This window comes from Aotus nancymaae, unplaced genomic scaffold (genome assembly GCF_030222135.1).
Source record: "Aotus nancymaae isolate 86718 unplaced genomic scaffold, 86718_ANA_hifiasm-v0.15.2.pri h1tg000032l_0, whole genome shotgun sequence".
Classification (NCBI taxonomy): Eukaryota; Metazoa; Chordata; class Mammalia; order Primates; family Aotidae; genus Aotus; species Aotus nancymaae.
Genome location: NW_026988445.1, coordinates 20670588 through 20692781, shown reverse-complemented (window position 1 = coordinate 20692781; position 22194 = coordinate 20670588). Strand labels below are relative to the sequence as shown.

The following is a 22194-nucleotide window of genomic DNA, read 5'->3' as shown; positions in this document are numbered from 1 at the left end:
ACCTTTAGGATTAAGGGTTCTCTTATAAAAGGGAGGGGGGAAATGTCAGAGTTGTATGAACCAGAGCAACTCCATCTCAAATAGGAGCTAGGTAAAATAAGGCTGAGACCTACTAGGCTGCATTCCCAGACAGTTAAGGCATTCTAAGTCACGGGATATGATAGGAGGTTGGCACAAGGTACAGGTAACAAAGACCTTGCTGATAAAACAGATTGCAGTAAAGAAGCCAGCAAAACCCACCAAAACCAAGATGGCGATGAGCAGCGACCTCTGGTCGTCCTCACTACTACACTCACACCAGCATCATAACAGTTTACAAATGTCATAGCAACAGCAGGAAGTTACCCTGTATGATCTAAAAAGGGGAGGCATGAACAATCTACTCCTTGTCTAGCGCATCAAGAAATAACCATGAAAATGGGCAACTAGCAGCCCTTAGGACTGCTCTGTCTATGGAGCAGCCATTCTTTTATTCCTTTACTTTCCTAATAAACTTGCTTTTACTTTAAAAAGAAAAAAAAGAATCCCCTGGAGGGCTTTTAAAATACAAATTCCTGGGTCCCACCACCACAGTTTCTGATTCTTGGTGAGGCCCAAGAACCAGCATTACTAACAACTAACCACATGATGCTGACACTGGCCAAGGACCACACTTTGAGAACGTGTGGTCTAAATCTATCACCAAGGCCCCTGTACCGATTCAGGCCAATTGTAATACATAGAAAACAGTCAGATTTGTGTTGACTAAGACTTATGACTAAGTCTACTACATTATTATTTACTCTATAAACCAGAAATTAACAACCAAAATGGAGAACAATTAAACTATATATACTATACTAATGTAATCAGAAAGAAATACAAGCAAAATAATGCTGTAGAAACATAAATTTATACCAAAAAATAAGTTTAAAAAAGGTAACAAAAATTGTATATCAATTTAAACTGTATTAGACACCTACACATATGGATTAATAACAAAAGAAATTTCAAAAAAATTACTTGAGTTGAAGGTTGTGAGGTTAAGACTTCCAGCTGTTTAAAGTTTCCTCAGAAGATATTTTAAGTTTCATTTTATAAAGATAGCAACACTAAATAATTAAATGGCATATAATTAAACAAAATCATAGATACCACAGGATACTGTCACTCAAATAAAACTGGATACAGGAGGCATCTGTAAATTGGTTAATTTCCTCAAATTTGTGGTATAAAGTGCTATTGAGAAGCCTACACTGAAACAGCTGCAAAATACACACACACACACACACACACACACACACACACACACACACAATAATTACTTACCTGCCACAGGAGGGACAACACCAGCAAAACGTACTGTTGCATGTTCTCCGTTAACTTCAACTCTTCGACCAATGACATCCAATGTCAACGTGTCACTCATTATAATATATCCAGAATCCAAAATATAAGATCTAGGAAGAAAAATACAACACTGATAAGAACTTAATAAAATTCCTTTAAAGGATTTTTTTTTTTTTTTTTTTGAGACAGACTCTTGCTCTGTCACCCAGGCTGGAGTGCAGTGGTACAATCTTGGCTCACTGCAACCCCCACCTCTTAGAGTCGAGATTCTTGTGCCTCAGCCACCGAGTAGCTGGGACCACAGATGTGTGTCACCACAATTAGCCCAGCTAATTTTTGTATTTGCAGTAGAGAAGGGGTTTTGCCATGTTGCCCAGGATGGTCCCCAACTCCTGTTGAGCAGAGATCACACCATTGCACTCCAGCCTGGGCAACAGAGCGAGACTTTGTCTCAAAAAAAAAAAAAAATTATAATTAGGCCAAGCATGGTGGCTCATACCTATAATCCCAGCACTCTGGGAGGCCAAGGCTGGCAGATTGCTTGAGCCCAGGAGTTGGACAGCAGCCTGGACAACATGGTAAAACCCTATCTCTACAAAAAAGTACAAAAATTAGCCAGGCATGGTGGCACATGCCTGCAGTCCCAGCTGAGGTGGGAGAATGGCTCGAACCAGCGAGACGGAGGTTGCAGTGAGCCGAGATCGAGACACTACACTCTAAGCAGGGCAAAAGAGCCAGACCTATCTCAAACAAAAAGATTTAAAACAGGCTGGGTACAGGGATTAACACCTGTAATTCCAGAAATTTGGAAGGCCGAGGCAGGCAGATCACCTGAGTTCAAGAGTTCAAGACTAGCCTGGCTAACATGGTAAAACCCCATCTCTACTAAATATAGAAAATTAGCTGGGCATGGTGGCACATGCCTGTCTGTAATCTCAGCTACTTGAGAGGCTGAGGTAGGAGAATCGCTTCAACCTGGGAGGTGGAGATTGCAGTGAGCTGTGATCATGCCATCGCACTCCAGCCTGGGCAACAAGAAAGAAACACTGTCTCAAAAAATAAATAAAAAAAAGAAAACAAAACTAAAAATTATGATCAGATTCAATTCAGTATGCTGAGCAAAATTAAAAATTAAAATACAAAAATTAGGCCGGGTGTGGTGGCTCAAGCCTGTAATCCCAGTACTTTGGGAGGCCGAGGCGGGTGGATCACGAGGTCAAGAGATCGAGACCATCCTGGTCAATATGGTGAAACCCCGTCTCTACTAAAAATACAAAAATTAGCTGGGCATGGTGGCGCATGCCTGTAGTCCCAGCTACTCGGGAGGCTGAGGCAGGAGAATTGCTTGAACCCAGGAGGCGGAGGTTGCAGTGAGCTGAGATCGCGCCATTGCACTCCAGCCTGGGTAACAAGAGCGAAACTCCGTCTCAAAAAAAAAGAAAAAAAGAAAAATCACCTGAGCCCAGGAAGTCGAGGCTGCAGTGAGCCCCGAGCACACCACTGTACTCCAGTCTGAGCAACTGAACGAGACCCTGTTGTGCAAAAAATATGAAAAAAGGCCAGGCGTAGTGGCTCATGCCTATAATCTCAGCACTTTAGGAGTCTCAGGCAGGCGGATCACTTGAGGTCAGAAGTTGGAGACTAGCCTGGCCAATGTGGTAAAACCCTGTCTCTAAATATATAAAAATTAGCTGGGCATGGTGGCGGACACCTGTAATCACAGCTACTCGGGAGGCTGTAGCAAGAGAATTACTTGAACCAAGTGGGTGGATGATGTAGTGAGCGGAGATGCTTCCACCACACTCTAGCCTGGGTGACAAGAGCAAAACTCCATCTAAAAAAAGGGGGGGGGGAGGGGCCAGGCACAGTGGCTTATGCCTGTAATCTCAGCACTTTGAGAGGCTGAGGTGGGTGGATCACCTGAGGTCAGGAATTTGAGACCAGTCTGACCAATATGGTGAAACCCTGTCTCTACTAAAAATACAAAAATTAGCTGGGCTGTGGTGGCACGCATCTATAATCCCAGCTACTCAGGAGGCTGAGGTGGGAAAATCACTTGAACCCGGGAGGCAGAGGTTGCAGTGAGCCGAGATCGTGCCACTGTACTCCAGCCTGGATGACAGAGGGAGACTCTGTCTCAAAAAAAAAAAAAAAGGTGGGGGGAGGAAGACAAGAAGGGAGGAATAAAGCATAGAAAATACAAAGTGTAGAAGATGGTGCAAAAACCCCAAATTCATTCAGTCAACAATTATATTATGGAGTGTCTGTTAAAAGCCAGATACTATTTTAGGCAATTGGAATATAATAGTAATGGATTTTACAAGGAAGTACAATAAGAGATCTTTAAAAAAAAAAAAAAAAAAAAAGGCTAGGCACAGTGGCTCATGTCTGTAATTCCAGCACTTTGGGAGGCCAAAGCAGGTGGATCACGAGGTCAGGAGTTCAAGATCAGCCTGGCCAACATGGTAAAACCCTGTCTCTACTAAAAATACAAAAATCAGCTGGGCATGGTGGCGGGTGCCTGTAATCCCAGCTACTCGGGTGGCTGAGGCAGAGAATTGCTTGAACCCAGGAGGCAGAGGTTGCAATGAGCAGAGATCACACCACTGCACTCCAGCCTGGGCAACAGAGTGAGACTCTGCCTCAAAAAAAAAAAAAAAAAAAAGGGAATAAAGCAGTAAACAAAACATAAAAACACTTTCCCTAATAAACCCTCTATGCCAGTGACAGAAAACATAATAACCCAGATAAATGACTATCACATGGTATGTCATATGATAAGCACAAGGATAATGAGTGCAATGGATATGTTAAAGATGACAGTGGCTTGTCAGAGAAGGCCTCCCTGAGAAGGTAATAGTCCCCAAAATATGAGAGAGGTAAAGAACTGAACCATGTGGACATATGAGGGAAAGGAATACCACGTAAAAATATCCTGAGACTAGGATGTGCTTGAGGAGGCCACAGAGTGGAGCAAACAGGAGATTAGAACAAGATGAGATCAGAAACGAAGCAGAGCCACGCTATATAAAACTTCATATGAATAATCCACTCTAAAGACTTTGGCTTTTACTCTGGGTGAAATGTGTAGTCCTTGGAGGATTTTTGAAAAGAAAGACATAAATCTGATTTTTTCTTTTTTTGAGACAGAGTCTCACTCTTATCACCCAGGCTGGAGTGCAGTGTGCGATCTTGGCTCACTGCAACTTCCGCCTCCCAAGTTCAAGCTATTCTCCTGTCTCAGCCTCTGGAGTAGCTGGGATTACAGGCCCCCGCCACCACGCCTGGCTTATTTTTGTACTTTTCGCAGAGACCAGGTTTTGCCATGGTTTTTAGAAGGATCAATCGAGAAGCTGTGAAACAAACAGACTGAAAGAGGAAAGAGCAGAAACTGCTGCAGTAATTCAAGTGAGACACAATGTAACTTGAACAAGTGAAGGTGATGAGAAGAGCTTGGGAGTGTGGACAGATTTTGAAGGTGGAGAGTCCATAGGATTTGCTGATATATATGAAAGAGATTAATCAGGGATGACACCAAAGATTTTGATCCGAACCAATATTACAATAGTAACAATGAATGTAAGTCCAACAAACCTGCCACTTAAAAGGCAGGCTGGGCCGGGCATGCTGGCTCACACCTGTAATCCCAGCTCTTTTGGAGGCCAATGCAGGTGGATCACCTAAGGTTAGGAGTTTGAAACCAGTCTGGCCAACACGGCAAAATTAAAAAAAAAAAAAAAAAAAATTAACAGCGTGGTGTTGCATGCCTGTCATCCCAGCTACTCAAGAGGCTGAGGTTGGAGAATTGCTTGCACCTGGCAGGCAGAGCGGTTGCAATGAGCTGAGATTGGGTCACTGCACACCAGCCTGGGCAACAGAGCAAGACTCTGTCTCCAAAAAAAAAAAAAAAGAAAGGCTATCCACTTAGATTTAAAAAACAAAAAAACAAAAAAAAAACCCCAGGGATATGCTGCTTACAACAGCACATAAATTATGAGCATACAAACAAGTTAAAACTTTAAAAGATGAAAAACGTTATAAAACAAATATCAAAAGTCAGTGGCCATGGCTTTATTAATGCCAGACAAAAGAGAAGTCCTCTCTCTTCATCTCCACCTCCACTAACTTTCTCTAACAGTTTGGCAATTTGTTAACCCTGTCTTCCCGCCAAGACTGCTTCTCTGAGGATAAAGCTATCATACAAGCATTTGGATCCACCCACAACTTAGAACAGTCCCCATTTGGTAGTAAACACGAAGTAAAAATAGTTACTTTAGGCCAGGCGCGGTGGCTCACACCTCTAATCCCAGCACTTTGGGAGGCCGAGGCGGGCAGATCACCTGACGTCAGCAGTTCGAGAGCAGCCTGGCCAACATGGAGAAACTCCGTCTTTACTAAAAATACAAGAATTAGACGGGCGTGGTGACTCATGCCTGTAGTTCTAGTTACTCGGGAGGCTGAGGCAGGAGAATCACTTGAACCCGGGAGGCAAAGGTTGCAGTGAGCCAAGATCGTGCCACTGCACTCCAGCCTGAGCAACAAAGCAAGACTCTGTCTCAAAATAACAAACAAAAAAATAGTTGCTTTAAGTGCTCTCCACCTACTTAACGTTATTTCTCCGTCATAACCAATATTAAGTGATTCGGAACGACGGGGCTGTTCCTCTAAGAGGACACCTTGTAAAAGGTGTTGGTCGCCTGTATCATATTCACCTCTTCCAAAGTGACATGCCAATTCTCCGAGAGAAGCTTAAAATGCAAGGGATCACGTCCGGCTACTCCTAAATAAAGCCTTCCAGGAGGAGAGGGTTGGTCCCAACCCAGCCAGCTGGCCCGCCTCCCGGCACACACGCACTCGCCTTCGCACTCCGGGCCGGCACAACTGGGTTGGGTCAAAGTGGCAGGGAGCAGGCAACGCCCGGCTCTGGCAATCTGGGAAGATTCCAGGAACGGAATAAAGAAAAGGCCGAGAGCACTGCAGGGAGACTCACCGGCCAGGAACGCTCGTTCCGGAAGCTCCCCGAACCTTTGAAACTTACCTGCGCGCGGAGAGCCCAGATGTTCTGAGCCGCGGAACCTCCGGCACACTGTCCAGCAGAAAAGCTTTAAGCTCTGGCCGGAAGTGCGGTAGAAAGGCCGGAAGTCCCGCCTCTACGGAAGTGAGCTACGGCCACTGGAGCATAGACGTGAAAGTCAGCGACAACGTTGGAGGCAAGTGGCCTCTTACCCCAAGCCCCGCCTCTGAGCGGGGGTCCAAGCGATTTCCCATTGCTGAAAGCTGGGATGGCAGAGCAACCCAGGGAACGCGCGTGTTCCTGTTTACTAGGTACCACGGAAGTGAGTTAAATCCCGTAAAAGATTCAGTTTCGACCGGGCGCGGTGGCTGAGGCCTGTAGTCCCAGCTACTCGGGAGGCTGAGGCAGGAGAATCGCTTGAATCCGGGAGGCAGAGGTTGCAGTGGCCTGAGCTAAGATCATGCCACTGCACTCCAGCCTGGGCAACAGAGCGAGACTCCGTCTCAAAAAAATAAAAAATGTAAAAAGTACTGACTTCAGAATAGCACAGGAGGCAGATTTGAGCTGGACTCCTGTCTCTTTGTTGGCTGACTCACAATAACGCTTATTGCTTGAACCCAGGAGGCAGGGGCAGCAGTGAGCCGAGATCATGCCACTGCAATCCAGCTGGGGCAAGAGAGCCAGACCCTGTCTCAAGAAAGTTTTTTATTGACTCAAAATTTCACCCAAGCGGCCAGGCACAGTGGCTCACGCCTGTAATCCCCACACCTTCGGAGGCCAAGGTGGGAGGCTCACTTGAGCCCAGGAGTTGGAGACCAGCCTGGGCAACATAGAGACCCGTTCTCTACCAATGTGTGTATATACATATATATATACATGCCAGGCATGGTGGTGTGAGCCTGTAGTCCCAGCTACTTAGGTGGCTGAAGAGAGAGGATCACTTGAGCTTGGAAGGTCGAGGCTGCAGTGAGTTGTGATCATGCCACTGCACTCCAGCCTGGTCGAAAAACTGAGACCCTGTCTCAAAATGAAAATAAATGAGATGATTGACCATACTAAGGGTTGATAAGGGTATGGAGGAACTGGAGCACTCATACTGTTTGGCTCTCTCATGTTGTTGGGAATGTGACTTGACACAAACATTCTGGAAAACAGCTTGGCTTTTTTTTTTTTTTTTTTTTTTGAGGTGGAGTCTCGCTCTGTTGCCCAGGCTGGAGTGCAATGATGCAGTCTTGGCTCACTACAACCTCCACCTCTTGGATTCAAATGATTCTCCGGCCTCAGCCTCCGGAGTAGCTGGGACTACAGGTACGTGCCACCACATCCGGCTAATTTTTAGCATAGACGGAGTTTCACTTTGTTGACCAGGCTGTTCTCGAACTCCTGACCTCCTGATCCAGCAGCCTTAGCCTCTGAAAGTGCTGGGATTGCAGGTGTGAGCCACGGCTCTGGCCTGCTTGGCTTTTAAATTAGGCACATTTCTTGAGGCACTCACCTCGCAGGCTGTAGCCCCCACTCCTTGCAGTCCCGTTCATCCTCCTGCTCACTTCCTTGGTGTGCTGCTCCTCCTGGCGCTGCGCCTCCTCCATGGTGTCCGCCTGCTTCTTGGCCCGCGGGACGCCTTTCAGTGGCATCAAGTACAAGTCGCTGCACCTGCGCAGTCAAAGCCAGGCTCAGGTGTTTCTTGAACCCGGCTGGGGCGGAGGCAGCACGTGCTCAGAACCTGCCAGGGGCTGGCCAAAGCAGCCTGAGACCACCCAGCCCCAGCTAGTGGGGAGGGCACAGCTGCAGCTTCTAAAAGCCCCACAAGACCAGGCACCATGGCTCACACCTGTAATCCCAGCACTTTGAGAGGTCAAGGCAGGTCTATTATCAGAGGACAGGAGTTCAAGACCTGCCTGGCCAACATGGTAAAACCTGGTTTCTACTAACAAAAGTTAGTTGGACCTGGTGATGCATGCCTGTAATCTCAGCTACTTGGGAGGCTGAGGTAGGAGAATCGCTTGAATCTGGGAGATGGAAGTTGCAGTGAACTGAGATCATGCCACTGCACTCCATCCTAGGTGACAGAGTGTGACCCTGTCTCAAAAAAACATAATAAAAAGTCCAGACGTGCCGGCTTATGTCTGTAATCCCAGCACTTTGGGAGGCCAAGGTGGGTGATCGCTTGAGGTCAGGAGTTCAAGACCAGCCTGGCCAACATGGTAAAACACTGTCTCTACTAAAAATACAAAAATTAGTCAGGTATGACCGGGCGCGATGGTTCACACCTGTAATCCAAGCACTTTGGAGACCAAGGTGGGTGAATCACCTGAGGTCGGGAGTTCAAGACCAGCCTGACCAACATGGTGAAACCCAGTCTTAAAAAAAAAAAAAATTAGTCGGGTATGGTGGCACCTGTCTGCAATTTCAGCTATTCAGGAGGCTGAGGTGGGAGAATTGCTTGAACCTGGGGGGGCGGAGGTTGCAGTAAGCCAATATCACACCACTGCACTCCAGCCTGAGTGACAGAGTGAGACTCCGCCTCAAAAACTAAAAATAAAAATAAAAGGCCGGGCACGGTGGCTCACGCCTGTAATCCCAGCACTTTGGGAGGCCGAGGCAGGCGGATCACAAGGCTAGGAGTTCAAGACCAGCCTGGCCAATATAGTGAAACCCTGTCTCTACTAAAATATAAAAATTAGCTGGGTGTGGTGGCATGCAGCTGTAGTCCCAGCTACTTGGGAGGCTGAGGCAGGAGAATCACTTGAACCTGGGAGGTGGGGTTGCAGTGAGCCAAGATCAGGCCACTGCACTCCAGCCTGGGTAACAGAGCGAGATTCCATCCCCAAAAAAATTAAGTAAGTAAATAAATAAATCTACACAGATCAAACAGGAGCTGGTTGAGGACTATGAGACCCCCTAGAGCCCAGTGCTCCCAGCTTGCAGCCCTCATCCCCTTCTTAAGGTGGTAGTGGTGCCCAACCATGCCAATCAGTAGGCCAAGTGAGCAGGTATGAGTGGGTGGGCCTGGAAGGGGGGATACGAAGAGGTGACAGAGAGTAGAACAGGAGGGGCCTTCCAGATTGGCGACAATCTGGAAGCTGCTAAGAGCCTGTCTGTCACCAGCAGAGAAAGATCAGATCCTGTGCAGGCTGCAAAGTCCTTGAGTTGTAGGAAAGTCGAGGCATCAACCACTCAGGCATGGAGCAGGAAGGCTTTGGGGTGCAAGATAAGGCAGGGAGAGGGGCCCTGGCCTTAAGACTTTTTTTTTTTTTTTAAAGATGGAGTTTCGCTCTTGTTACCCAGGCTGGAGTACAATGGCTGGATCTCGGCTCACCGCAACCTCCGCCTCCCAGGTTCAAGCAATTCTCCTGCCTCAGCCTCCCAAGTAGCTGGGACTACAGGCGCGCGCCACCATGCCCAGCTAATTTTTGTATTTTTAGTAGAGACGGGGTTTCACCATGTTGACCAGGATGGTCTCAATCATCTCTTAACCTTGTGATCCACCCGCCTCGGCCTCCCAAAGTGCTGGGATTATAGGCATGAGCCACCGCGCCCGGCCCTTAAGACTTTTTAAGGAAGTTTTTTCCAGAGGAAATTAAAACAACCAGGCATCTGTTTATAAATCCCTTTCACTGCATTAATTGTTCAAAAAACACCACATAGGGCGGGCGTGGTGGCACATGCCTGTAATTTCAGCACTTTGGGAGGTCAAGGCAGGAGGATGACTGGAGGCCAGGAGTTCAAGACCAGCCCAGGCAACAAAATGCAAAACCTCAGCTCTACAAAAATAGAAATAAAAAAAGTAGCCTGTTGCTCCTGCATGTGCCTGTTGTCCCAGCTCCAGGCACGTAGGCCGAGGTGAGAGGATCGCTTGAGCGAAGGAGTTCAAGGCTTCAGTGAGCCATGATCACACCACTGCTCTCCAGCCTGGGTGACAGAGCAAGACCCTGTCTCAATAAAAAATAAAATAAAAAACACCACATAGGGTCAGGCGCAGTGGCTCACGCTTTAATCCCAGCACTTTGGGAGGCCAAGGCAGGCGGATCACAAGATGAGGAGTTCAAGACCAGCCTGGCCAATATGGTGAAATCCCGTCTCTACAAAAATACAAAAATCAGCTGGGCGTGGTGGCATGCACCTATAATTCCAGCTACTCAGGGGGCTGAGGCATCGCTTGAACCTGGGAGGTGGAGGTTGCAGTGAACCAAGAGTCTCACTGCACTCCAGCCTGGGTGACAGAGTGAGACTCCGTCTCAAAAAATAAATAAATAAAAAATAAAAACACCACATAGGCCAGATGTGATGGCTTACACCCATAATCCCAGCACTTTGGGAGGCTAAGGCAGGCAGATCACCTGGGTCAGGAGTTCAAGACCAGCCTGATAATCATGGAGAAAACCCGTCTCCACTAAAAATACAAAATTAACAGGGTGTGGTGGCATGTGCCTGTAATCCCAGTTACTTGGGAGGCTGAGGCAGGAAAGTCGCTTGAACTAGGGAGGTAGAGGTTACAGTGAGCCACGATTGCGCCATTGCACTCCAGTCTGGACGACAAGAGTGAAACTCCATCTCAAAAAAAACCTCTGTCCCAAACAAAAACAAAAACAAACCACCACATAAACACAAGGCCCCCCGTGCCACTCTCTCGCCCCTTTGTAACTCCCCTTCCAGGCCCACCCTCTCATACCCACTCACTTGGCTGACTGACTGGCATGGCTGGGCAGGGCTACCTCCTTAGGAGGAAGTGGGGGCTGCAGGCTGGGAGCACTGTGCTCTTAGGGGTCTCATATTCCTCAGCAAGCTCCTGTTGATCCATCTGGTGCTTAGGGGTAACCCTGAGGCAGGGGCTACAGGTGGTAGTGACAGAGATGACACCTGAGGGCTTGCAGGTGGCAGGTCCCACAGTGGGCAAGGCTGGCTTGAAGGTCTGCTGGTGGCAAGGTGCCTGAGTAACCCAATGGGGTCCCATTCACCATGTTGGCCAGGTTGGTCTTGAACTCCTGACTTCAAGTGATCCTTCTGTGTCATCCTCCCAAAGTGTTGGGATTACAGGCATGAGTCACCATGCCCAGCTGCTGATGCATTGTTGAGGGTGCTTGGGCAGATGGGGGAGGCAGGTTTGGTGCCACATGGGGGAAGGTGGCTCGTGGTGAAACAGAGGATAGGTTCCTATCACCCATTGGAATGTTAGACATCTTTGTTGGGGGAGTACCACCAATCCCAGAGCTTGATACTGAAAAGGGGGTAGCGCATTCGTGGTTTTGCTTATTCCCACCTGGGACCCCCACAGATGAGGCAGCCCCTAACCCTTGGGACCCACTGGTGGTCCAGACACAATTCCCCCACCAGCCACCCCACCAGGGTAGAACTGTGGGTAAGAGTGAGGGACCCCAGGAGGGGTCAAGCTGGTTTTGAACTCTTGGGCTCAAGCGATCCTCCCACTTCAGCCTCCCTAAGTGTTAGGATTACAGGCATGAGCCACCGTGCCTGGCCAGTAATTTTATTTGTGATAAACCCCAAAGAGGAAACAATTCAAATGTCTATCAACAGATGAATGAATAAATTGTAGTATATTCATAGATGGAATATTCCTCCACAATAAAAGGGAGTGAATGGTTGATCTATGCAACAACATGTATGAATCTCGAAATAATTATGCTAAGTATAAAAAAACAAGGGCCAGGCATGGTGGCTCACATCTGTAATCCCAGCACTTTGGGAGGCCAAGGCAGGCAGATCACTTGAGGTCAGGAGTTCAAGACCAGCCTGGTCAATATGGTGAAACCCTGTCTCTACTAAAAATACAAAAATCAGCCAGGTGTTGTGGCATGCGCCTGTAGCTCCAGCTACTCGGGAGGCTAGGGCAGGAGCATTCCTTGAACCTGGGAGGTGGAGGTTGCAGTGAGCCAAGATCATGTCATTGTACCCCAGTATGGGCGTCACAGCGAGACTCCATCTCAAAACAAACAAACAAAAACAAAACAAATGACAAACACTGAGAGGTTATTTTGGATGAGTTGTGAAACTGAAAGGGGTGAATGGGATGACTAGTGGTTTTTTCTGTGTTGGGCTGTTCTTGTGTTGCTATAAAGAAATACTTGGGCAGCCTCAGGGGTTCATACCTGAAATCCCAGCACTTTGGGAGGTCAAGGCGGGCAGATCACCTAAGGTCAGGAGTTCGACACCAGCCTGGCCAACATGACGAAACCCCGTCTCTACTAAAAATACAAAAATTAGCCGGGTGTGATGGCGCGCGTCTGTAATCCCAGGTACTCAGGAGACTGAGGCAGGAGAATGGCTTGAACCAAGGAGGCAGAGGTTGCAGTGAGCTGAGATCATACCACTGCACTCCAGCCTAGGTGACTGAACAAGACTCCATCTCAAAAAAATAAAAAATAAATATAAAATAAATACTTAAGGCTGGGTAATTTATAAAGAAAAGAGATTTAATTGGCTCATGGTTCTGGACAGTACACAAAGCATGGTGCTGGCATATGCCTCTGGTGAGGGCCTCAGCAAGCTTACGATTATGGCGGAGGGCAAAGTGGGAGCAGGCGTGTCACACGGCAAGAGCCAGAGCAAGAGAAGCTAGTATGGAGGTGCCACATACTTTTAAATAACGATCTTCCATGAACCGACTGAGGGAGAACTAACTTATCACCAAGAGGATGATGTCAAACTATTAATGAGGGATCTACCCCTATGATAGAATCACTCCCACTAGGCTCTACCTCCAACACTGGGGATTATATTTCAACATGAGATTTGGAGGGAACAAATATCCAAACCCTATCACCCTTCATTTTTGCCTCTAAAGTCTGGAACCTGTGGCTTCCTCCACCTTATCTCAGCCCTCCTGAAAATCTTCTGAACTCTCACCTGTTTGCTGTAACTTCCTTGATCACAAACACAAGAGTTAAACTCACTACAACCCAAACCTCTTCTGCATTCTTTTTCATTTTTGTTTTGGAGACCGAGTCTCACTCTGTTGCCCAGGCTGGAGTGCAGTGGCGCAATCTTGGCTCACTGCAACCTCCGCCTTCCAGGTTCAAGCGATTCTCCTGCCTCAGCCTCCTTAGTAGCTGGGATTACAGGCCTGCGCCAGCACGCGTAATTTTTGTATTTTTAGTAGAGATGGGTTTTTGGTGTGTTGGCCAGGCTGGTTTCGAATTCCTGAGCTCAAAGCGATCGGCTGGCCTTGGCCTCCCAAAGCGCTGGGATTGCAGGCGTGAGCTGTCACACCTAGCCTTCCGCATTCTATTGTTTCACCTTTTTGTATTGTTCAGTAGATCTACAGAGTGTTCTGCAGGCAGTTAAGTTAGAAAATGGTGAGGAAATAACTCCAATCTCCATATCTCTTTCTTTGGCATGACTGAAGTCAGAGTTGGGGTGGGGTTAGACTGGACTTGTCCCCATCAATTTCAGCATATTTTCATCCAATGTACAGACAGCTGCTCCTACCTTTTCATACTCTCTTCCTTACCACTGCCAGAATGAAACAAAACAAAAACAAATCTATACACCCTTGAGACAGATTTCAAGGTGACCCCATGACCCCTGCCTCCTGGTATTTAGCCCCTGTATAATCCCTTTTCCTTGAGTGTGACATGGTCCATGACTTGCTTCTAACCAATGGACCATGACAAAAATGATGGGATGTCATTTCTATGATTACATTTTTCTAAGACTGAAGGCTGTCTTGCTAGCTGTCTGGTACTACAGCCTGCCTCTCTCTCTCTGTGTCTGTGTCTCTCTTCCTCTCTTCCTGGCTTCAAAGAAGCAATCTACTATGAATCCTGCAACTGAAAGCAAATGAATTATATCAAGCCATGGGAGCCTGAAATTGGATCCTCCCCTAGAAGAGCCTCTGAGGAGAACCTAGCCCTGGCTAGCACCGGGATTGCAGCCTGTGACTCTGAAGCAGAGAACCCAGTTCTGCCTCCCTCTTCTATTTTGAAGGGCAGTCTCGCAGTCTGCATTTTAGTCTCTCCTTCCTTTTTTTTTTTTTGAGATGGAGTCTCACTCTGTCGCACAGGCTGGAGTGCAATGGCATGATTTTGGCTCACTGCAACCTCTGCTTCCTGGGCTCCAGAGATTCACCTGCCTCAGCCTACCTAGTAGCTGGGATTACAGGCATCTACCATCATGCCCGGCTAATATTTGTATTTTTTATAGAGACAGAGTTTCATCATGTTGGCCATGCTGGTCTTGAACTCCTGACCTCAGGTGATACACCTGCCTCAGCCTCCAAAGTGCTGGGATTGCAGGCGTGAGCCACCACATCCAGCCATAGCTGGCCTCTTTTTTTTTTTTTTTTTTTTGAGATGGAGTTTTGCTCTTGTTGCCTAGGCTGGAGTGCAATGGCATGATCTTGGTTCAATGCAACCTCTGCCACCCTGGTTCAAGCAATTCTCTTGCCTCAGCCTCCTGAGTGGCTGGGACTACAGGAGGCCACCACCACACCCAGCTAATTTTTGTATTTTAGTAGAGATGGGGTTTCACTATATTGGTCAGGGTGGTCTCAAACTCCTGACCTTGTGATCCGCCCACCTCAGCCTCCCAAAGAGCCGGGATTATAGGCGTTAGCCACCGTGCCTGGCTTTTTTTTTTTTTTTTTTTGTTAAAGACAGGGTCTTGCTTTGTTACCTAGGCTGGAGTGCAGTGGCACAATCATCGCTCACTGGAGCCTCAACCTCCTGGGCTCAAGTGATCCTCCCACCAATAGCTGGGACCACAGGCACACGCCACCACGCTTGGCTAATTTTTTATTTTTTGTAGAGCAGGGGACTTGCTGTGTTGCCAGGGCTGGTCTTGAACTCCTGGCCTCAATCCTCCCACCTTGGCCTCCCAAAGTGCTGGTATTGCAGTTGTAAACTCCTATGTGTGGCCTCCCAATTTTAAGATTATGTGATTAGAAACCTTGTTTCCTGCAGCCTGAATTCCTCTTTACCATATAACCTAACACCTTCTATTCCCAGGTTCTGGAGATTAGAATGTAGACATCTTTAGGGGGTCATTATTCTGCCTACCACATACTTCTGCTGAATCTGTCGTATCCCTTGTCAGCAAAACTTCTCTACATAATCTTAGCTGTGGCTTTATCTCCACTGCATTCAGCAATTAGTGGTCTGTATTCCAGAAATTTTTTTCTGTTTCTTTTTTTGAGACAGAGTTTCACTCTTGTTGCCCAGACTGGAGTATAATGGTGCGATCTCGGCTCACTGCAATCTCCGCCTCCCGGTTCAAGCAATTCTCCTGCCTCAGATTCCCGAGTAGCTGGGATTACAGGCATGTGCCACCATGCCCAGATAATTTTGTATTTTTAGTAGAGACAGGGTTTCTCCATGTTGGTCAGGCTGGCCTCCAACTCCCAACCTCAGGTGATCCACCCGCCTCAGGCTCCCAAAGTGCTGGGATTACAGGCATGAGCCACCACACCCGGCCTTCTAGGAGATTTAAGAGGTGGCCAGGTGCATCTCATCTCTGGGTCACAGAAGTCATTGGCAGGTTTATTTAATTATTTATTTAGAGACAGAGGCTCACTGTGTTGCCCAGGCTAGAGTGCAGTGGTGTGATCTCAGCTCACTGCAACCTTCATCTCTTGGGTTCAAGCCATTCTTGTGCCTCAGCCTCCAGGGTAGCTGGGATTACAGGTGTGTGCCACCACACCTGGCTATTTTTTTTTTTTTTTGAAGAAAGAAAGAGAGAAAGAAAAAAAAAAGAATGAAGGAGAGGAAGAAAAAGGAAGAGAAAGAGGGAGAGAGAATGGGAGTATTGCTTTATTGCCCAGGCTAGAATGAAGTCTAAAAATGGGAATTGAAAACCTCTTTTGCCGGGCACGGTGGCTCACACCTGTAATCCCAGCACATTGGGAGGCCGAGGCGGGTGGATCACAAGGTCAAGAGATCGAGACCATCCTGGTCAATATGGTGAAACCCTGTATCTACTAAAAATACAAAAAAATTAGCTGGGCACGGTAGCGCGTGCCTGTAATCCCAGCCTCTCAGGAGGCTGAGGCGGGAGAATTGCTTGAACCCAGGAGGCGGAGGTTGCGGTGAGCCGAGATCGTGCCATTGCACTCCAGCCTGGGTAACAAGAGCGAAACTGCGTCTCAAAAAAAAAAAAAAAGAGAAAACCTCTTTTATGCCAATAATTGTGCTTAACAATGGAGACAGGAAGGAATAAGGGAAGAAAATAACAAGCAGCCAACTAATATTTCATTTAAACCTATGAAATACGATGCAATTACTGATGAGTGATTTACTTCCAATTATATAGTCACTTTTAGAATAGGTGTGATATGATACTAATAAGAATGTATGTTTTATGTATTTGAAGTGGAGAGTTCTATAAATGTTTATTAAGTTTACTTATTCCAGGTCTGAGTTCAAGTCCTAGATATCCTTGTTAATTTTATGTCTTGTTGATCTGTCTAGTATTGACAATGTGATGTTACAGTCTCCCACTATTATTGTGTGGGAGGCTAAGTCTCTTTATAAGTCTTTAAGAACTTGTCTTATGTATCTGGGTGCTCCTGTATTGGGTGCGTATATATTTAGGATCGTTAGCTCTTCTTATTGCATTGATCCTTTTACCATTATGTAATGTCCTTCTTTGCATCTTTAGATCTTTGTTGCTTTAAAGCCTATTTTATCAGAGGCGAGACTTGCAACTCCTGCCTTTTATTTATTTATTTTTGCTCTCCATTTGGTTGGTAAATCTTCCTCCATCCCTTTGTTTTGAGCCTTTGTGTATCGTTGCATGTGAGATGGATCTGGATGCAGCATACCGATGGGTTTTGGCTTTTTCCTGTCTGTATCTTTTGATTGGGGGATGTAGTCGATTTAAATTTAAAATAATAATATATGTGAGTTTAATACTGCCATTTGATGCTAGCTGGCTGTTTTGCCCATTAGTTGATATAAATTCTTCATTATGTTAATGTCCTTTACTTTTTGATAGATTTTTGGAAAGGCTGATACTGGTTGTTCCTTTATACGTGTAGTGCTTCTTTCAAAAGCTCTTGTAAAGCAGGCCTGGTGGTGGTGAAATCTCTAAGTACTTGCTTGTTCGCAAAAGATTTTATTTTTCCTTCGCTTATGAAGCTTAATTTGGCTGGATATGAAATTCTGGGTTGAAAGTTATTTTCTTTAAGGATGTTGAATATTGGCCCCCACTCTTTTCTGGCTTGTAGGGTTTCTGCTGAGAGATCTACTGTAAGTCTGATAGGCTTCCCTTTGTGGGTAACCTGACCTTTCTCTCTGGCTGCCCTTAGTATTTTCTCCTTCATTTCAACTGTAATGAATCTGACGATTATGTGCCTTGGGGTTGGTCTTCTTGAGGAATATCTTTGTGGTGTTCTGTGTATTACCTGGAGTTGAATATTGTCCTGCCTTACTAGGTTGGGAAAGTTTTCCTGAATAATATCCTGAAGAGTATTTTCCAACTTGGATTCATTCTCTTTGTCACATTCAGGTACACCCATCAAACGTAGATTAGGTCTTTTCACATAGTCCCATATTTCTTGGAGACTTTGCTCATTCCTTTTTATCGTTTTTTCTCTAATCGTCTTCTCGTTTTATTAAGTTGGTCTTCGACCTCTGATATCCTTTCTTCTGCTTGACCAATTCGACTGTTAACACTTGTGCTTACTTCACAAAGTTCTCGTGTTGTTTTTCAGCTCCATTAATTCACTTATATTCCTCTCTAAATTGTCTATTCTTGTTAGCATTTCGTCAAACCTTTTTTCAAAGTTCTTAGTTTCTTTGCATTGGGTTAGAACAAGTTCTTTTAATTCACAGAAGTTTCTTATCATCCACCTTCTGAAGCCTACTTCTGTTAATGGAACACACTCTTTCTCCATCAGGCCTTGTTCTGTAGCTGATGAGGAACTGTGATCCCCTGTAGAGGGAGAGGTATTCTGATTTTGAGTATTCTCTACCTTTTTAGGCTGGTTTCTTCCCTTCATTATAAATTTATCCATCTATCATCTTTGTAATTACTGACTTTCTAATTAGGTCTCTGAGTGGACGTCCAACTTGTTGATTCCCAGCGCTGAAATCTGAGCAATCCACTGCGCCAGCCAAAACAGCAGTGCTAAGATTGATGGTGCTCTTCTGCCCAGGAATCTCCAGTCTGGCTCCCGGGGGTCTCCGCCGTGCTGAGGCGCCGGCAAAACTGTGGCGCCGGCCACAAGAGTTGCGCTGGCGACCTGTGGGGCTCCTCCGCTGGGAATCTCCTGGTCCATGAGCAACAAAAATTTGTCTGAAAGTGTGGCGTCCTCTTGTTCTCTGCGCTTTCACTGGGAGCTACAATCCCAAGCTGCTAGTGATCAGCCATCTTGGATCTCTCTCCCGACACTTGGCTATTTTTAGTAGAGATGGGGTTTCTCCATGTTGGTCAGGCTGGTCTCATACTTCCAACCTCAGGTGATCCACCTGCTTCGGCCTCCCAAAGTGCTGGGATTACAGGTGTGAGCCACTGTGCCTGGCAAGTATACTTCTTATATATTAAGTAAAACAAAAAGTAATCTAGGTCAACAGTAGAGGTCCAAGAATATTGTTTTTCTTTTAAAGGACGTGCTACATTATTCAAAGTGGAAAAATACTGCCATGAATCCATGTTAAAGAGATGTTTTCCAGCTGCCTTACTATGAAGTCAGCACCTCACCATCAGAGTGCAATGGGTTTGTAAGGCATAACAAAAACACCTTGTATTGAGTCAGTCATAGCGTTTGAAGGACTTTAGTTAACCAAAGGCCATATTTAAGTTTTGCTTTGTAAGGTCTCTATTAAATCCTTAGCTAAGATCATTCTCTTACTCATTTTCTATCTGGGTAAAGGGAATTAGTTTTGTTTTAGTTACATTGTTATTTATTACAGACTTTTTTTTTTTTTTTGAGACAGAGTCTCATCATTCTATTGCCCAGGCTAGAGTGCAGTGCCGAAATCACAGCTCACTGCAACCTGTCTCTGGGATTCAAGCAATTCTCCTGCCTCAGCCTCTGGAGTAGCTCAACTACAGGTGTGTGCCTCCATGCCTGGCTAATTTTTGATTTTTAGTAGAAACAGGGTTTCACCATCTTGGCCAAGTTGATCTTGAACTCCTGATCTCGTGATCCACCCACCTCGGCCTCCCAAAGTACTGGGATTACAGGTGTGAGGCACCATACCTGGCCTATTACAGACATTTTGATTTGGAGGTTTTCAGCAAGAAATTACAACTTCAAGTTAGAGATACGGCACATTTAATGAGTGGCTGGGGAAACATTTAAGACATATTATGAACACAGGCATGAATATGAGAACTTGTAGGATATCTTTTTTTTTTTTTTTTTTTTTTTTTTGAGACGGAGTTTCACTCGTTACCCAGGCTGAAGTGCAATGGCGCGATCTCGGCTCACCGCAACCTCCGCCTCCTGGGTTCAGGCAATTCTCCTGCCTCAGCCTCCTGAGTAGCTGGGATTACAGGCACGCGCCACCATGCCCAGCTAATTTTTTGTATTAGTAGAGACGGGGTTTCACCATGTTGACCAGGATGGTCTTGAATTCTTGACCTTGTGATCCACCCGCCTCGGCCTCCCAAAGTGCTGGGATTACAGGCTTGAGCCACCGCGCCCGGCCTTTTTTTTTTTTTGAGACAGAGTCTCATTCCATCTCTCAGGCTGGAGTGCAGTGGCGCAATCTCAGCTCACTGCAACCTCACCTCCTGGGTTCAAGTGATTCTCCTGCCTCAGCATCCTGAGTAGCTGGGGCTATAGGCATGTGCCACCACACTTGGCTAATTTTTGTATTTTTAGTAGAGATGGAGTTTTGCCATGTTGGCCAGGCTGGTCACAAACTCCTGATCTCAAGTGATTCACCTGATAGGCACAGGCAGGAGCAACCTGCTAATTTTTTTATTTCTATTTTTTGTAGAGATGAGGTTTCACCATGTTGCCTAGGCTGGTCTTGAACTCCTGGCCTCCAGTGATCTTTCTGCCTCGGCCTCCCAAAGTGCTGGGATTACAGGCTGGAGCCACTGTGGCTGGCTGGATATCTTAAGAATGGATAGATAGGGTTAGGTGAAGTAAAGGCTATTAAGGCATGGTGGGAGATAAGATGGGAAGCAGACTAGAGAGAGCTTTGACTCTGAAAGCTAAAGTGTCCTATAAAGGATTTTTGAACAGAGGTACACAACATAAAAGCAATAATATTAATCTGGCAGTTATGTGCAAGATGGGCTGAAAGGACAGATCCAGTAAGTCAGGCAACATGAATTGTCCATATATGCGATGATATTCCAATCCAGCTGGGAATTATTGGTGTCATCTTTGATTGGTTGCAGCAGTCACTAGCTAAATAATATATTCCTATTGGAGCCATGACGTAACACAGGAAACTGCATCAAATTCTTCCAACTTCCTCATTGATACTCATAGGTGACTTGCAGTCTCAATAAATTGAGAATTTCCTCCAATATTAATGACATTCTCATGGTGCTGAATCCTCTCTTTGCTTCCTCTGAACTATCAAAGTTTATATTCAGATTTTTTCCTAATTGGTATAACTGTCTTAAATTTTATATACTTTATCTTTAGTGCTATTGCATTTATAGAATGCTACAATTTTTTTTTTTTTTTGAGACGGAGTCTTGCTCTGTCACCCAGGCTGGAGTTCAGTGGCGTGACCTCGGCTCACTGCAACCTCCACCTCCTGGGTTTAAGCAATTCTCCTGCCTCAGCCTCCCAAGCACCTGGGACTACAATTTTTGTATTTTTAGTAAAGATGGGGTTTCACTGTTAGCCAGGATGGTCTCGATCTCCTGACCTTGTGATCTGTCTGCCTTGGCCTCCCAAAGTGCTGGGATTACAGGTGTGAGCCACCGTGCCCAGCCTTACTTATTTTTGAGATGGAGTCTCTCTCTGTTGCCCAGGCTGGAGGCGTACAGTGGCATCTTGGCTCACTGCAACCTCCACCTTCTGGGTTCAAGTGATTCTCACATCTCAGCCTCCAGAGTAGCTGGGATTACAGGTATGTACCACTATGCCCCGCTAACTTTTGTTTTTGTAGAGATGAGGTTTCACTATGTTGGCCAGGTTGGTCTTGAAGTCCTGACCTCAAGTGATCTACCCACCTCGGTCTCCCAAAGTCTTGGGATCACAGGCATGAGCCACTACGCCTGGCCTAAATGCTAATTTTACTTGAGTCTCACTCTGTAGTTCAGGCTGGAGTGCAGTGGCCCAATCTCAGCTCACTGCAAACTCAGCCTCCTGGGTTCAAGCGATTCTTCTGCCTCAGCTTCCAGAGTAGCTGAGACTACAGGTGCTCTCCACGACACACAGTTAATTTTCGTATTTTCAGTAGATACAGGGTTTCACCGTATTGGCCAGGCTGGTCTTGAACTCCTGACCTTGTGATCTGCCTGGCTCGTCCTCTCAAAGTGCTGGGATTACAGGTGTGAGCCACCATGCTGGGCCAGTTCACTTTCTATTCACAGCTTTTTGAGCCTTAATTGGCTAAGTTTCAGGGTTCAATAAATTGAACAAACGTAAAAAATTATTGTACTTTCATTTTTGTTATCAAACATAAATGTGTTTTCGTAAAAACATTAGAAAATCTATTAAGAGGCTGGGCGTGGTGGCTCATGCCTGTAATCCCAGCATTTTGGGAGGCCGAGGTGGGTGGATCATCTGAGGTCAGTAGTTTGACAACAGCCTGGCCAATGTGGTGAAACCCTGTCTCTACTAACAATACAAAAAAAATTTGCTGGGTGTTGTGGCAGGCATCTGTAATCCCAGCTACTCGGGAGACTGAGGCAGAAAAATCACTTGAACCCGAGAGGCGGGTGGATGTTGGAGTGATGAGATCACGCCATTGCACTCCAGC

The 22194-nt window shown here is 46.2% G+C and overlaps 1 protein-coding gene across 1 annotated transcript in view; it reads right to left on the bottom strand.

Moving 5' to 3' along the window:
• TBCE (tubulin folding cofactor E) overlaps positions 1-6451 on the bottom strand; it is a 74196-nt gene extending 67745 nt beyond the window's left edge. Inside the window, exons 1-2 of the mRNA XM_012459887.2 lie at positions 6368-6451; positions 1309-1439 (exon numbers count right to left, since the gene is read on the bottom strand). Of these exons, the coding sequence (XP_012315310.1) occupies positions 1309-1408 (100 nt within the window). The 5' untranslated portion in view covers positions 1409-1439; positions 6368-6451. The remainder of the gene's footprint in view (positions 1-1308; positions 1440-6367) is intronic.
• Positions 6452-22194: the final 15743 nt, after the last annotated feature.